Source organism: Lissotriton helveticus, chromosome 1_1 (assembly GCF_964261635.1).
Source record: "Lissotriton helveticus chromosome 1_1, aLisHel1.1, whole genome shotgun sequence".
NCBI classification, from domain to species: domain Eukaryota; kingdom Metazoa; phylum Chordata; class Amphibia; order Caudata; family Salamandridae; genus Lissotriton; species Lissotriton helveticus.
The window spans coordinates 559,802,450-559,820,383 of NC_136057.1; the positions used below are offsets into that span (position 1 = coordinate 559,802,450).

A 17,934-nucleotide genomic window follows, 5' to 3' on the forward strand; every position below is an offset into this window, starting at 1 on the left:
TCACCGAACAGATGACATATGCTTGACTCTGGATGCAGGAGACCGTGTCCCTCAATCTCCTAGACCTCTAACCACCATTTGTCATGGCCTCCCACCCCACCCCATCCAGTGCCTACACAACATTTAAATCCAAGGACATGCACTCCAGGGGATCTGCTCATTTCTGACTGGAAGTACCTAGTCAGTCAGCCTGGCACTGTACACCTTGGATGCCCACTACCTCATCTGTGGTGTTTTGCAAGCTCTTCAATGCATACATGATCACTCTAGCCCAGTGCTTCCCTAACATTTTAGAACTGCTACCGTCTTTTTAGAACAACATACATTTTTGTGACCCACCTAGATTTAATTGATATGAGGTTGGCGATTTATTTTCTTTTTTTATGTAAGTAAACTATAATGTGGTAGTACACAGTCATTTACAGACAGCTCATTTTTCATGGAATTGAATTGACCACTAAATTGGCACAGACGTAGTTACCTGATAAATCTATTTTGTCCACAAATAATAATTTGTGGGAATCTTATTTTAGTGAACATTTATCATGTGTGAATCACCAATGTAAGAGCTTTTGTTGTTTTTTTGGATCCTATTAAAATCTTACATCACACTTCAGACTTCCACAGAAATGTGCTTAGTTTTTGCTTTCTTAACTGCTGAATGTGTACAGTTCATTTACTGGCATTAACATTTTGTTGTGTTACAAAAAATTATATATTCCAGACTTCCTTTCACACACTCAATACTCCAGCAAGATTTTCACATAATTCACTTTACTTTTTTTCACTGACTGCAAAGTGAGGAGAGTTTGTAAACACCAATCCCCATGTTAAAATAAGAAGCTATTTGTCAGAAGACATAGCCTGACATTTTACCTCTTTCAGTGCAGTAAATGTGACAAGATAAATAAAGAATTTAAATGCATCTTTATTGCTTGGACTTTCATCGCCCACCAAAAATCGGTTCACAATCCACAGTTTGGGAAACACTGCTCTAGCCAGAATCATCTGCTCTCACAACTAACTTACTCTCATTTGTAGACAACATGCCACTCATTCTCTCTATCAAGTTCAATGCTTGCATAACTGAAATCGCCCACTGGATGAAGACCAATTGTCTGAAGCTGAACACCAGAAAGACCGAAATTGTGACCTTTGCGAAGAGCACTTCACCATTGGACTCCATTGGGTGGCCAACAAAGCTATGATCGATCCCCGCCACCCACACTAAGAACCTCTTGATGATCATCTGCGGCAAGCACGACATGACAGCCCAAGTCAACGCTGTCACCGCCCGATGGTGCCACACTCTGAAGAAATGAAGATGCTGAGGAAGATTTTTAACATGGCTCCCAATAAGCTACCGGGAGACCATTATGCACGCATTTGTAACAAGCAAGCTGAACTATGGGACATCCTCTAATCAGGGATCAACAAAAAGGCTGCAGACCATTAAGAGAACAGCAGTCAGAATCACTCTCAACCTCCCACACCACACTTGCATCACACCTGAAGGTGGTCCACTAGCTAACTATATACAAACAAGCACATTTGAAACTCCTCAGCCAACGTTTCAAGGCACTACATTGAGCCTCCATAACTGCATCTACTTTCACATACCTTCAAGACACCCCCTTACGTGCACACACACATCCCATGTTTAGGGAAAACCAGACCCGGCAGACGAGCCTTGACCTACATCCCTCTTAAAGCTTGGAATGACTAGTCACTATGCATAAGAGCCTCCTCCTCACTTTTTGAATTCTGCAAGAAATTGAAGACCTAGCTTTTTGAGTAGTCCTACTATGCTCTACGTTTGGCTAGACTCTCACCTGTCCAGTAGCAGGATTCCCTCCTGGGTGACCGGGCGCTCTACAATCTGCATGACATATTAGCATACCTTAAAATCGTACAGATCCATAGATATTGTATATATTAAGTATTTCAGTTAGAATTACTGTTTTGTTCACTTTATGTTGATATTTTTTCATTTATCATCCTTAGTAGGCAGGCCATGGTATATAAATTAGCTTGTCCTGTAGAGATACCTCAGTGCAAGTTTTAATGCTGTTTATTTATGGAGAGGAATGTGTGGTATTCTGATAGAATCCTCATCATAGAGTTGCATGACCGGATTCTAGTTGGCAGTTGACGCGGGTCTTCGATCTATGAAGTCGTTTGTTGTCGATGCTTAAAGAGCTAATTTCTTACCTTGCATTTGTGAAAAAACTCTTGATTGCAACACATGGCTGTCATCAATATCAGACAAAAAATATAAATAACATGCTTACTCTAATGATTTGTTTTAAATATTGCGTTTTTCTTTACTACAGACAAGAGGTTTGTATTAGTTACTGTTATGCTACAAATATGCATTGCTTGAGTTTCAAAGGAATAAACCCTGTTGCTATGCAAGACCCTGAAATGTAACTTTAATTAATTTGTAAATATGATTGAAAACATCTCAGGATGTGGAACTACAATTATGTTTGTTTTTCAGGACAGCTTCCACCATGGCATCTCAGGAAAAGAAAGAGCGACCGCCAACCATGGTCACCGAAGCGGTTTACTATAATCGGACGCCTGATTCAGCTGCACCTCCATTGAGCCCTTTGGGTGTCAGAGTAAGTTTTTGCGAATCTAAGTGATTCCTTAGCGGCGCTGATATCAAGGTTTAAAATCACCATGATTATAGTCGTGAACAGCATATTAAATGTGTTATTTAAATATTTCACAGAGAGACGTACAGCAATGGCAATGGAATACCTAATTGAAATGGATTAGGCGTATTTGGAAAGATATGACATTCCGTTCAGGTTCACAGTTAGATGCAGAGAAGGTAAAGTTCCCAGTTGGATGCAGAGACGGCGAACTGGCATAGTGTGAGAACTCTGTGTTTATGAAAGAATTTACAGTGTTTCGGTGTTAGGCATTCTGCAGAATAGTACAGGTAACTATATCTCACCTCTCCAATAGTAATTACTTGTCAACTCGCACTGGATTTCCGGATATGAATCCGTGTGGAAAATTTGGTTTTTAGGGATTTTCAGACCGCAAACTGTGTTAGCCCATGTTATGATTTCTTAAAAAGAGAGGAGCTGGATCAGCCGATTTCAGCTTTTGGATGTCCGGTGTTATATATTGTTTATTATTGCTTGGATGGGCTGTAAATCAATACCATTCCCTCTTGAAGTTGATCACATTTTCCTATTTGTGTTCCCATTGGATTTTGGTGATGGAGGCATCATGTAGTTCTTTAGTTAGCCTTCGGATGCAACATGTAGTTAGAGAACCAATGTGTTCTTTGGTGTATTTACTTAGCTGCCACAGCAACATTTTACCTACTTATTTATGGCCTTTATGTCTAGGTAGTGCTTGCTGTTTAGTTGTCTTAGCCAGCTAGTGTTATTCACAAATCACCCTTGTGCATTCATTAGTTATAAATGCAACACAAATACCAGTCCTGTTTCAGAAACTTTCACCAGTTGAAAAACAAATTTCATCTTCTCACTTCTTTTCATAATACCCTACTTTATTTAACCCCACGTGTGCGGTGCATTTTCCTGCTGTGCGCTGACTTTTGCGAAAACCCGCGGTTCATGACGAGCTCAGCTCGTCATGAGCGTACGGGAGGCGTAACTCATGACGAGCTGAGCTCGTCATGAGCGTTGAAGGGGTTAACACTGTTAATGTAGTCTATTAAACAAAGATATCCTGCTCCCAGCTTTGATATTGCTGTAGCGGAAGATGTTGTTTTATTATGGGAATAGCTTGAGGGTTGGGGCAGACAACTTTCCTGAAAAAAAAGAAAGCCAGAACCATTTACATTGCTACTGTTTGTCTTGTAAATCTTTCTAATTTAGCTAAGGAGGTTTGAATTCATATTGAGTAATGGTCTATCATACAGTTTTTAATTTGTTAAACAAAAGAAAACTAATTTTTTTCTTTTTAGAAACCCATTGCCGTATACCACTGCTGCTTTGTTTTGATGTACCCCCACTTCCTGTCCCTTTATTGAACTCTTGCAGATACTTTTTCATCTATGCTGTCTCTTTTTGTCACTTTTTCTTATTGTCTATTCCTTCTTTTTCCATTTACTTTCTCGCTTTCTCATTCTGTGTCAAAAACTATTGTTGTAAAAAAAACTGATCTACAAAATAAGTGCCAGTGCCCCTGATCTAGAGAGAGAGAGAGAGAGAGAGAGAGAGAGAGAGAGAGATAGATAGATAGATAGATATAATCAAAACAATACCCCTTTAGGCTTAGAGTGCTGCATAAATTATGCAGAAAGAAGCAGGGAACTCTAGGTAGTACCCAAGTGTAGGTCAAACAAAGTCTTGCTATTTATAAGCAAATGATTTTTAATGCAAAAAAAGTCTTCTCAGACTGTATCAGTCTAGCAAAAAACTCGGCCAAGAACCTCTTTAAAATAGTTTCAAGCTTGGCCCCCCGCCGTCCAGCAAATATAGAGACAAACCAGGAACTATGTGAGGATATTTCTAGGTTCTTTCTAAATAAGGTTGATGTTATTTTCTTGGCTTTTCACCACCCAAGTGCGATAGGGATGGGAGCTCAATTGGAGGGAAGAAGCACTGCTGCACTCCCCCATGCTGTCTTTAACAAGTTTGAATCACTATCCACCTCTGACACAGAGAAGCTCCTAGTAACAGCAAGGTCAGGCTCCCCCTATCATCCCTGTCCAGTATCGTTAATCAAACGTGCTCCGGGACCCATTGTCCTTTCACTCACCTCCCTGTTTAACACTGTTTGAAGTAGGGGATTTCTCAAAACTTTGGAAGGTTGCCTCAATACTGCCTCTACTACAAAAGCCCAACCTCAATCCTAAAGATCCCAATAACTTCCGTCCAATCTCTCGCCTCCCGTTACCAGCTAAACTGGCCGAAAAATCAAGGAATGTACAATTTTACTGCTTTTAGGCAAAACTAAAGGCCTGGATCCAACTCAATATGGGTACAGAGAGGGACATAGCACAGACACTGCCCTCACTAAATCCACCAAAAGAGATTAGAGAAGTTTTGGATGGGGGAGGTAAGGCCGCCTTGATTATGCTAGATCTATCAGCGGCCTTTGACGCGGTCCATCATGATTTATTGATGGACCGTTTGTCAACATGTGGGGTCCAGGGTAAGGCATGGAAGTTGCTGAAATTCTTCCTAACGGACAGATCTCAAATTGTGGCGATGGCCGAATTCTGTTCCAAACGCTTCTCCCTGCCCTGCGGAGTACCACAGGGGTCCGCCCTCAGTCCAACACTTTTTAGCGTGTATGTCTCTTTTTTAGCATCCCTAATTGGCTCCTTTGGGTTTAACCTTACCGCCTACGTAAACACACAAATTATAGTCGCTCTGCTCCCTGGACAGAGTGCAGGAATTGACATTCGGTTCCACGACTGTATGGAGGCAGTTGGTAGGTGAATGTCTCAAAATTGCATAAAACTCAATTCAGGCAAGACAGGTAATTTTATTCGGGAATTACCCCAATTTCTGGGCCCCATATTGGTGGCCAGATGCATTGGGCACTCTTCCCATACCTACCAGGAAAGCAAAGAACCTGGGAGTGATAGTTGACAATAAGCTCAACTTTAGTTACCAGTTAAAATGCTGTAGCTTCAATCACCTTCTATAACCTCAAAATGTTTAAGAAAATACAACACTTCCTGCCGGTAGATAGTAGGCAGACAGGTGTAATGGCAGTTATGTCTAGGCTAGATTACTGTAATAGTCTCTACCTAAACTTTCAAGAATGCTTAATGGACAAGCTCCAACTGTTGGTAAAATGGAGCAGCAAGATTGCTCACCGGTACCTAAACTGTATGCCAATTGCTAAGGAAATCAAAAAAACTCCACTGCCTGCCTGTGAGAAAATGGCTATGTTTTAAAGCTCTATGCATCCAGTATAAGGCACTGCAGGGCACGGGCCCAACTACCTCTAACAGTAGCTTCAGTGGTACCAGCCCAAAAGACCACTTCTCTCCCTAGGGGCAAAGTTGGTATCAGTACTGCTCATAAAAAGAGTTTCATGGGGTGGGACATAGTGGTTTCCCTGCTCGCAGGTAGGGATAATCTGTGTTTGCTCCTGCATATTTTTCGATCTCTCACCAAGCAGGAGAAAACCCAAGTCCGCTCCCAGTGAGCAGGGCCTTAAAAAATGCTCCCGCCCGTAGGGAGCTGACTTTTAATCATCTGTTTCCCTTCCTGCAGTGATGCGGGCAGGGAAACAAATCGAAATACTGCTCCTGCCCGGAGGAAGCCGCATCAGTAGCTGCTCCCTTCGGGTGGGAGCAATGCCTGCTCATGCTGCATGCGGGGTCTGCCTGGAGACGCTGGGGCCATGGTACTCCCCCCACTGCCCTCAATAAGTAGAACATGTTTATTCATGTTCAATTACTTCAAATCATTAAATGGAACAGTGTACACAAGTTTAGCTGGATTCAAAAGCAGAAGTTTATAATCAATAAAAAGGAATTTACCTGATTCGTAAAGTGTATCTCAAAGTTCTAAATGCGATTAAAACAGCTCAGTCCGGGTAGCCTTTTCTGTAGCACATAAACACCCCTTTTTCTTTGGGGGGGGGGGAGCGGGAAGTCCAACTGATAAAAGTGCTAGTGCAGGGTCAAAATAAGTCACTTGAGCAAGTTGGAGAATAGCGCAAGGGCAAACTGCAATGGACCGAGGTCTCTAGACCAGGAAGGTATGTACTGAAAAATTAGCTAAGGAGCATTCTTTTGGTCTTCTAGGGAGGCACTGCTGATCTAAGGGGAACTCCGGGCCAGAGTCGCCGGCTTGCGATATGTGAAGTGCTGAGCAATGGTGTCTGTGAATTTTCCCAGCCTTGCCTAAGTAGCTGTGGTAACGTTAGAGAAACATTAGTCTGAGGCCATTGTGTAGGTGCAAGTCCCCTCAGCCAAAAAGAGGAGAACTAACAAGCGGTGTCTGTTGAAAGCGAGATAGGGGTAGCAGCACAACAGGTGGAGCCAAGATTCATTACATTAGTTAAACAACCTGCATGATCTTGCCTAAGAGGGGTTAATCCATTAATAGTAAGGCGAGGAGCTGCATGTGTAAGATTTTCTTATGGGTGTGAGCTGCTAAAGCTTGGTGTGTAAGGCTGCACTTTGCTGGCCGTGTAGGAACAGTCAAGTGCCTCTGTATTTGAGGATTGGCCTAGGATGTTCTTATTCTGTTCTAGCAGGATATTCAGGACTTGCAAGTTCACTGTCTTTTTCTAAATTGTGTTGGAGATGTCAGAACGGCGAAGGTTAGTAGCTTCTATTTTTAGGTTCTTCTCCAATTTTAGCATTTACATCAAAGAAAACCTATCCATACAATATTATATGGAGCCCTATGTGTGTTTTACAACATATTTAATTTACAAGTTCAGTAAATTCACCACGAAGGCACAGTGGATCTGTCGCAATGCCAGGAATACAACCAAACTGCAACTTCTTTAAACCACACCCTAAATCAGTCATTTGTCTTTCACATCTCTTTAAAGAGTACTGAAAAACAGAGATCCACTGTTTAAATGCCTTGCTGCAGAACTACATACTTTCGCAAAAGAATGTCTTCAGAAGAGAGAAGAGAAGCTGAACACCATGAAGATGTCTTTCCATTCCACTTGGAGAAACAAACGTTGGTGGCTAAGATTGTGGTATGCAACATCTGCCACAAAAAAGTATCACGTGGGACAGGGAAAAAGTATTCCCATAGTACCTCACTGAAGTGGAAACTTCTAAAGACAGTCCACTCACGCACATACAACAGTCTGATGAGAGAGAAGGGAAGTAGGAGGACCATCACTGGCAGCTGGACCATCTGTACAACAATCAGCATCTGACCACATGATCACTATCCCTGAAGTTTCTCAAAAACGTTCAGAGATGATGACACATTGTGAAAAATGTCATATGCTTGAGGGACACAATATCACTTCTGTTGCTGCCTACATGGATGCTGTTCACAACCCATACCTGTTGGGTTGTTTTTTTTGTCCTTACCCTTCCATTGTTTCCGAAGACTGAACCCAGTTGCTTCCTCCAAATTCCCTTCCCCCTTTTACTATCCTGGTTCTTTTTGTTTCCAATGAAAAAATCCCTCCAAAAATCCAAGACTTTTTTAGAATAATGCATGCAAAAAAAAACAATTCTTTTTAGAACCACTAGACAAAAAACAGAGCTAACTTTGTTTTCGTGCAATTGTGATTATGAGTTTTTCTATGTATACATGCATCATACCCTGCATAAGTTAAATTAAAGTAGTACATCTGACTACTTTAATATTCACCACAGGGAATAAACATGAGTATTAAAGAAGACACTAGCAAATATTTTGCAATGTTATTTTGAATACTAACCTGGAAACGGATGTGTAAGTGACTGTATGGGTGTCTCAGTGGTTTTGTCAATGGCTATTTGGGTGTATCAGTGCTTGTGTAAGTGACTGTATGGGTATGTGAACAGCTGTATGAGTGGATGTGTAAGTTGCTGTGTGAAAACGTGGATGTATATGTATGTGAGTAGGTGTGTGCATGTGTTAATGAATGTATGAGTGGCTGGAAGTGTGAATGGGTGTGTGGCTGTCACTATCTGTGTGAGTTACTATCGGTGTGTTAGTGGTGATATAAATGTCTGCGTGATTGTGTGTGGGTGTGTGACTGATTGGGTCTGTGAGTGGGTGTGAGGGAATTTGTATTGGTGAGTGAGTCGGTGTCTGAGTGGCAGTGTGAGTGTGTCAGTAGCTGAATGACTATGAATGTGTTGGGGTTGTAAATGTCTGTTTGGGTGGGTAATTAGATGTGTGACTGAGTGGGTGCATGAATGTTGGTGTAGGTCTGTAAGTGGCTGTATGGGTGTGTGAGTAGATGTTTGCATGTGTAAATGGGTATGTGACTGACTGTTAGTCCTGTCATCCTGAGGGTGATCTTCCCCCAAACTTATTGCCTGCTTACCTCCTCTTATTGATGTATCTTTATGTTGCAAAAGAAACAATTGATGGACAGAATGCTGGACAATGCAAACATTCATCCCCAGTCATGTGGAAATGAGAATCTTATCAGTCTCACCGGTGCAGGGACACCCTTCTTGTCTACGGGTTCAACAAAAGAGGATCGACGCTGGAGTGGAAATAAACACAAATTTATTAGATCTCATGAGATGGCTCCGTCATACAGACACTACAAGTGCCTGAAAGGGAACAAACTAGAACAGCTGGTGGTCTGCCTTTTATACAAACTAGGTACCATAGGAGTTCATCAGAAAACCCCTTAGTCATGGTTACATCACACTTTGCATAACCCTCTTATTACATTTGTACATAACTTACACAACCCCCTTACACAACGCCTACATGCTGTACTGTACAATCCTGATAAACCCCTACCCACGTCACTTTCATAGATAAGCAAGGGAGGTTACAGGCGTTGGTGGGCTAACATTTTAAACATCTGTGCACGTAGGCCCTTTGGCAGGGCAGCTTGCTCTGACACGCGAACGTTATCAGTGTGACCAACTTTCAGTGAACACACAATTTCTAACTTAAACAGTCCCCATAGAAACACAAAATTGGTGTGGCGGGCAAAATGGCTGGAAGCAGAGGCTAAGTTAACAGAATACAATGTTTAACAGTCACAGGGATCTGGGTTTAATCCATCATTCTTTTGCTCACCACACCATCCCAGTTTGGACCCAGCCATATGCAAATCAGTCTTGACCCTGTTCCTTATGGGAGCAGTCCAGCCCGAACTGCCAAGCCAGTTCCTCCCTGGACCGGAAACTAGCATCCTGGGACCAGTTTGAGGGCATCACCCTTCATCAGCCAGGCTAGCTTGAATCCAGTGGTGTAGTGAGCACGGGACCCACGTCTTGGCGTACCCTTCCCACTTAGGGCGACATATGCAAAAGAAACCGTTGATGAATGGAATGCTGGACAATGCAAACATTCACACCCAGTCACAGGGATCTGGGTTTAATTTATCATTCTTTTGCTCACCACACGACCCCAGTTTTGACCCAGCTATATGCAAATCAGTCTTGCCCCTGTTTCTTATGGGAACAGTCCAGCCCGAACAGTCAATCCAGGCCCTCCCTGGACCGGAAACAAGCTTCCTGCGACCGGTCTCAGGGCATCACCCTTCATCAGCCATGCTAGCTTGAATCCAGTGGTGTATTGAGCACGAGACCCAAGTCTGGGTATACCCTTCCCACTTAGGGCAACATATGCAAAAGAAACAATTGATGGACGGAATGCTGGACAATGCAAACATTCACCCCCATCACAGGGATCAGGGTTTAATTCATTATTCTTTTGCTCACCACACCACCCCAGTTTAAAGCATTTATCTTTTTGTTGGCCTTGGAACTCTAGCACTGGTCAGCAGTGGTAAAGTGCTAAAAGTGCATGTGCTTCTCCCCTAAACATGGTGACATTGGTGTATACCAATTTTGACATATTTAGTTTACTTGTAAGTCCCTTAGAAAGTGGTATCCCATATACCCTAGGCCTGTAGCACTGATTGTCCCACCCACAAAAGTAGCCTTTCAAACCTGTTTCAAGCCTGCCAATGCAAGGCCTGTTTGCACAATTTACTGCCACTTTGACTTGGCATTTAAAGCCACTTGCCAAGCCTTAAACTCCCCTTTTATTAAACATGTCACCCCCAAGGTAGCTCTAAGGTCAGGATGCTGTGTAAGTAAAAAGTAGGACATTTAGTTTGAAGTTCCACATGTCCTGGGAGTGACAAACAACTAAATTTGGTTTTCACTACTGTGAGGCCGACTCATCTCATAGGCTAGCATTGGGAATTCCTTAATACACTTTTAAGCTGTAATTCCTGATTAGCCAGGATTGGCTGTATCAGGTTTCATATCTTTGAAATAGCAATGATAAGTCCTCTTTACTGGTAAAGTTGGATTTACCATTACTATTTTAGAAATGCCACTTTTAGAAAGTGGGCATTTTTCTGCTCTTACTGCTCTGTGTGCCGTGCAGCCTGTCTCCAATACACATTTAAGGTGAGTGATAGCTACAGTTTGTGCATTCCCTCTAGACCTCTGCAAACACTGAAAGGGTGGGTGTGGCAGAGAACTCTGCCGCTTATTGATAGCTATTCCTGGACAGGAAGTGAGGGGAGCTGATACACCTGAATAGTCAGTGTCCTTTTTCCCACATATCTGTAATCCACTCCAGTTCACTCCAGTTTACCCCAATCCACTCCACTCTACCCCACTTCACTCCACTCCACTTCACTCCACTCTACCCCACTTCACTCCACTCTACCCCACTTCACTTCACTCCACCCCACTTCACTCCACTCTACCCCAATTCACTCCAGTCTACCCCAATTCACTCCACTCTACCCCAATTCACTCCAGTCTACCCCAATCCACTCCAGTCTATCCCAATCCACTCCAGTCTACCCCAATCCAATCCAAAATAAAGCTACAAAATATGTAAAAGGTTAGGAGTGATGGCCCTCAAGGCACATGCATCAGGTGTAAAACCCCTGACCTTTGGAATTATACACTAAGACGGTACTTCTGTAGGGAAACTGTCCAGACAGCAAGCGGTGCCTCTCCAATCCCCTCCAGTCTACTCCAATCCCCTCCAGTCTACCCCAATCCCCTCCAGTCTACCCCAATCCCCTCCAGTCTACCCCAATCCCCTCCAGTCTACCCCAATCCCCTCCAGTCTACCCCAATCCACCCCAGTCTACCCCAATCCACCCCAATCCACCCCAGTCTACCCCAATCCACCCCAATCCACCCCAGTCTACCCTAATCCACTCCAGTCTACCCTAATCCACTCCAATTCACTCCATTCTACCCCAATTCACTCCATTCTACCCCAATTCACTCCATTCTACCCCAATCCACTCCAGTCTACCCCAATCCACTCCAGTTTACCCCAATCCACTCCAGTTTACCCCAATCCACTCTAGTCTACCCCAACCCACTCCAGTCTACCCCAACCCACTCCAGTCTACCCCAACCCACTCCAGTCTACCCCAATCCACTCCAGTCTACCCCAATCCACTCCAGTCTACCCCAATCCACTCCAGTCTACCCCAATCCACTCCAGTCTACCCCAATCCACTCCAGTCTACCCCAATCCACTCCAGTCTACCCCAATCCACTCCAGTCTACCCCCATCCACTCCAGTCTACCCCATCCACTCCAGTCTACTCCAATCCACTCCAGTCTACTCCAATCCACTCCAGTTCACTCCAATCCACTCTACCCCAATCCACTCCAATCTACCCCAATCCACTCCAATCTACCCCAATCCACTCCAGTCTACCCCAATCCACTCAAACCAATCTACCCCTCTCCACTTACCCCAATCTACCCCACTCAACTCCAACCTACTCCCCTCAATCAACCCCATTCCACTCTAATTTACCAGCACACCACTCTAACCCACCCCATCCTAATCTGCCCACACCACCCCAGTCTACCCCACTCTACTCCATCGACTCCAGTCAATCCACCCTGCTCCAATCTAACCCACCCCACTTTAATCTAACCCACCCCACTTTAATCTAACCCACCCCACTTTAATCTAACCCACCCCACTTTAATCTAACCCACCCCACTTGAATCTAACCCACCCCACTTGAATCTAACCCACCCCACTTGAATCTAACCCACCCCACTTTAATCTAACCTACCCCACTTTAATCTACCCCACCTCAATCTATCCCACCTCAATTTACCCGACTCTACTCCACTATAATCTACCCCACTCCAGTCAACCGGACTGTAGCCTAGTATACCACACTGCAATCTACCCCATTCTATACTAATCTACCCCACTCCATGCCACCCCAATCTACCCCACTCAAAACCAATCTACCCCCCTCTATGCTACTCCTCTATCCCACTCCACTCTAAACCAATCTACCCCACTCCATGTTACCCCTCTATCCCACTCCACTCTAAACCAATCTACCCCACTCCTTGCTACTCCAATCTAACCCATTCCACCTTACCCCAACCTACCCCTATCCAATCTGCCCCACGCCACGCATGTTTAGCCATGCTGAACAGCAGTCACACTGGTGTACAGCATGGTTAAAACACATTGCCAAACCCAATATCTCTTGCATAGGCAAGACCTATTGGCTTTGTCAATGCTTGTTGGCTTTACAAAGGGTGAAAGTGTGAAAGGACCATAATGCGATTCAAGACTTCGACATTTTGTTTATTCAACGAGCTGTGTAGTGGGTCATATGTATGACTTAATTGCCAAAGCAATTTTCAGACAAAGTGTGCAACAGTTTTTCACGTGCAAAGTTACTTTAAAAACGATGAATTTGTGTTCATATCGAACTGCATCCACTTCCAAGATGACGACTTGCACAATATCATCAAAATAAGTAAACATGGAGTTAGAATTGTACTTGTACACTCCCCTATTTCTGCTTCCCTTTATAATATTGTACAAGTCGGTATTTTGGATTCTCATGACATACATATCAAGAAAATGTAAGCTAATGCAGTTGGCCTTTCCCTTGTTTAGTCTTTATTAAAGTTATTTTTTGATGGCGTGTGACCTGTGTGGGAAGAAGGCTTTGAAAAAAAGTTATGTTATAGTGCGATGCCCTCCCTGCTCGTTAATTTATTTGAATGTTCTGAAGCCTTCCCTTCCGTTGTGTGGGAGGAAGCAGAATGGATTTATGATGTTTGTGCCTTAAGTTGAGTGGGCATCTAACAAATGTTAAGCAGTGAAACTAAACTACATTTTGATAATAAAATTACTCGCAATGTGTGCAAAAATTGAAAAGAGTAATTAGATTGTATGTTTTTTGATTCATAGTTAAACTAGACACTTGAACTCTTCTGATAGTTTGTATATTAAGCAAGGGCTTCAAAGACGCAGATGACATGAACTTGACATGTGATCCATCCAAGTTATTGAACGTTATTGTCTTTGATCTATATACATCGTAATACACTACAACTTAACAAATTGTGTATGCACGTACGAAATTGTTTATAATTCGTTTCGAATTTATAGTGGCCTGTGTTTTTTGTGGCCCCAGGTTGATTGTGCCATGTTTTTCATGTTGAGGTTTGTTTTTCTAGAAGCTGTCTTGTCTCTTTTCTTAAACCCATTCATGCGGTGACTGGCCGACCTTTAGGGTCTGGCCCACTGTTTGTGATGAACTGTCCTTTTCCCAGCTCACTACTTTCTCCACTTACCTCATTCTTCCTAACTTTCGCCTGTCTTGTGACGCCCCTGCTTTATGCATATGCAGAATAAGTGGCCTTTCTGTAATCTCAAGCAGCCCTGAGAATGTGCACGATTGGCCCAGTTAAAAAGGCACTTTTAAGGACAAGTTATTAAACAAAACTTCATTTTTCTACACAGGACAGTGCCTTAGAAGGTGACCCGGTGAGTAAAACCCATTCTACATCCTTTAACGTGTTTCACAGCTTATACATTAATTGTGCCCCCTTCAGAGGTGAGGTGGTGGATTAATATGGTGAATGGCATTCCTAGTTCTTACTTCCAATTGGTTTAACAACTAATGTTTCAGTATCAGCCTCTCGAATATTTGCATTTCAATGTCTGGCTGCATGGCTACGCACTGGAAGACCGCTGAAATAGGGACTGTATGCTCATTGGAAACAAGTGTGGTACAAAATCACATTTTTGTTTAACAACAAAAACAAAATGTGCCGCAATTCCACAGAGCAGACACATTAACGTGTGCCTTTTTCCCGAAGTTTCTGTAAAATGCCCGAAATGAAAAGTAACTAATATTTGATTGACACTTCTAATTGTTACTGAGAAAATGCTTACAGATGTTTGTTGTGACTCTTATCAGGATGCGATATTTGATTCCTCTTATTATATCTAAAGTCTGACAAGCATGTATGTTTCTGTACCCTCTCGCCGCTTAGAACGCCAGTTTTGGAGTCAAATACTCAGTTCTTTTTCCCCTCAAAATTAATCGAAAATAATGGAGGCCCAGTTACCTCTTTCTTCAGCCCAGCCTCTCCCCTGAAGAGGCCAACTCGAGGTACCTGCCTTGTCTGATCTCATCGGGCAGCTGCTGGACCACTAATCAAACATTTTTTTTTATAATCTTATTGTCCAAAAATGACGACGCCTCCTTTTAAATTGGCAAACTTTTTTGCCCCAGTTTATCCACTTTCAATTCCTTGGAGATTTCCTCTTTTACCCCACCCCAGAAGGGGCCGACACTATCGTTTGTGGACACAAGCAGAAACCTATTTGGGGAACGTTCTTGCTGAATGGCTTGTGATGTCAGAACCTTACTTGCTCCCACGCAGGTCCGAGAAGGTCTTCGTGGGCGTTGCTTGGCTCGTGGCGTAACGAATGCATAATTACTACGTATCTTCTGCCTAGAAGAACCGTTACTTTGTTGGGGAGTTCTGATGATTCCTGCAACAATGATAATGGCCTTTTTATTTACGGGAGTTGTGATTCTAATGTGTTCATAGTTTAGACAGTTTGAGTGCGGCGTTATATAGTAAAATCTGATAAAGTATAACATTATACACACATGGTGGCTCCCTTGGCTCACATCTCGGGGATGGAAAAATGTGAGCAATTTCTTGCAAAGTTTGATAAGTTAATATTTACTGACAAGCTGGCAGTAGTGGTACAGCTTTAAGTGATCAAGCAGCAATATGTACTTTACATCAAACGTACTTTAGAACATCGCAAACATTTTTTTAGGGAAACCCAGCACACAACGGCTTCCCCTTCAGAAAGAGAGCTCCAGCAATCTAACATGGAGTGGTATATGTTTGTCATTTTACGTTTGTATGTCAGCTCTTCGATTAAATAAAAAAGATGCTTGAGGTACAGTATTCATTTGGAGTTGTTCCTTGATCATTTCTGCAATGCACTTAGTTTTATCTGGTACGGCCAGAGAGATCTGGACAGATGTCCCTTACTCGCCTCCTACATCTGGCACTCTAGAAGGAATTCTTAGGTTGGGCAAAGGGCATGATCGGATTACAGTAATGTGCAAAGCCCTCAAATTAGACAAAACCAGGCTTGCATTGAAGGCTAGACATAGGTGATCACATTACATACAGATAAAGATTGGAGGGTAGCCTGCGAGATGATGAAGGAAGTGCAGAGTAATCATTGCTCCATTTTACTGGATTCCTTTCCATTTTTAGATCTCAAATACCTGACTGATCATTTTAAGTAGAATCTACCAGACAAGCCTAGTGGGATGTCCGATATTTGGGGTGGATGGGGCTTAATTTATACATTTATCATTTACCAGTCTGGGGTGACAGACTTCTTGCCAGAGGTCACCACATGACTACATAGAAAGACAGGAATACAAATAGACCTTTCTCCACTACACTACTTATTAGGATTTATTGTCTGACCAAAGCACAACAGAATGCAGTATACATTCGTACAGTTGGTTTTTCTATTGGCAGAGAGATGCATTGCTATTAGTTTGATGGTTAAATGTAAACCAACATAAATTTATGGGTAAGGGACTCAATGGAGTGTATGCTAGCGGAGGAAAATTCACACACAAAAATCCGGGAGGGATAAAAAAAAGTGGTAGAACACTTGATAAGATGGGCAGATGTGATGCTAAAATTCTCTCAATCTGTGCCACAAAACACACTATAGGGAACCTACTAAGACTGAGGAAGTATATAAAGTTACACATAGTCTGTGCTAGAATTTTTACGCTGCTGAGATTTTGGAAGGATGTTGGTTTTTTAAATGTTTTTTTTCCATAGGTCCTCATATCACCCCACAAAAGTGCAACCAACATCAAGAGGTCGGTAGACATCCCATTTCCATGTCTCGATACCGCAGGTGGCCTTCGGGCGCGGAGGGTCTTTGGACATCGGTTCCCCCCCTGGCCCTCAGATCGCACGTTGGTCTGACGGTGGGGGATGGGGGGTTTCCCACATGCCGGCCGTCCCTGGGGCATTCCGCAGGACTCGCTGCCAGCTTTGGGGGGCATTCAGCCGTAGTGAAGGCTGGGCCTAGAGGTCTTTTAGGACAGTGCAGCCGACAACAGGGGTGGGGGGGATCCTGGGACACTGCGGGCATGCTGTGACTGAGCTCTCAGATTGCCAGAAATGACTGAGCGTGTGTGTAACACTAATACTCAACACACTCTCTACTACTCACTCTAATACTCACTCTGCTAAAACTATTAACACTACAAACACTCTACTACTCCACTACTCACTCTTTACAAATAACTCTGCTAATCTCACACTACTAATAACACTTTACTACTCACTCTTTAATAATCCCTCTCTAATACAAAATAACTCACACCACTACTATACTAATTACTACACAACTCTATAATACTCACAAATCACTCTACTACTCTCTTCTCGCTAACTACTACTATCAATACTCACTACTACTCACTAAAATACTCTTTACAACTATATAATACACTATTACTCTACTTACCTATTACTCTATACTAATAATTCTAATAATCAACTACACTCTCTACTACTCACTCTATAATAATCACCATTACTCATTCTACTACTGTCAACTTCTTACTCATTCCTACAAACTGACTTTCATACTCACTCTTTACTACAACTCTGCTAATCACACTACTCTGTACTATCTATTCGCTCTCTGCTACTCACTCTCTACTACACAAAAAAATATTACTATTAATAACTATAACTCTATAGTATTAACTACTACTCTACTACACACTCTCTACTCCTCTAATACAAACTACTACTCACTATTACTCACTCTACTACTCACTCTCTACTACTAACTCTCTACTACTAACTCTCTACTACTCTGTTTATAATACCCTACTCACACTTTACTAATAACTATCTACAATATACTACTCACTCGCCACACCTCAAATAACTCTATACTACTCACTTAAATACTATATAATACTCTACTC

At 42.7% G+C, this 17,934-nt stretch overlaps 1 protein-coding gene across 11 annotated transcripts in view; it reads left to right on the forward strand.

Moving 5' to 3' along the window:
* PLEKHA5 (pleckstrin homology domain containing A5) overlaps positions 1–17,934 on the forward strand; it is a 1,381,245-nt gene that overhangs the window by 596,290 nt on the left and 767,021 nt on the right. For 8 of the 11 annotated variants that reach the window (XM_078674042.1, XM_078674045.1, XM_078674034.1 and 5 more), the window contains exons 5-6: positions 2,501–2,624; positions 14,388–14,411. In XM_078674042.1, the coding sequence (XP_078530168.1) occupies positions 2,501–2,624; positions 14,388–14,411 (148 nt within the window). The remainder of the gene's footprint in view (positions 1–2,500; positions 2,625–14,387; positions 14,412–17,934) is intronic. The other 3 variants (XM_078674044.1, XM_078674036.1, XM_078674038.1) reach the window with 1 other exon arrangement.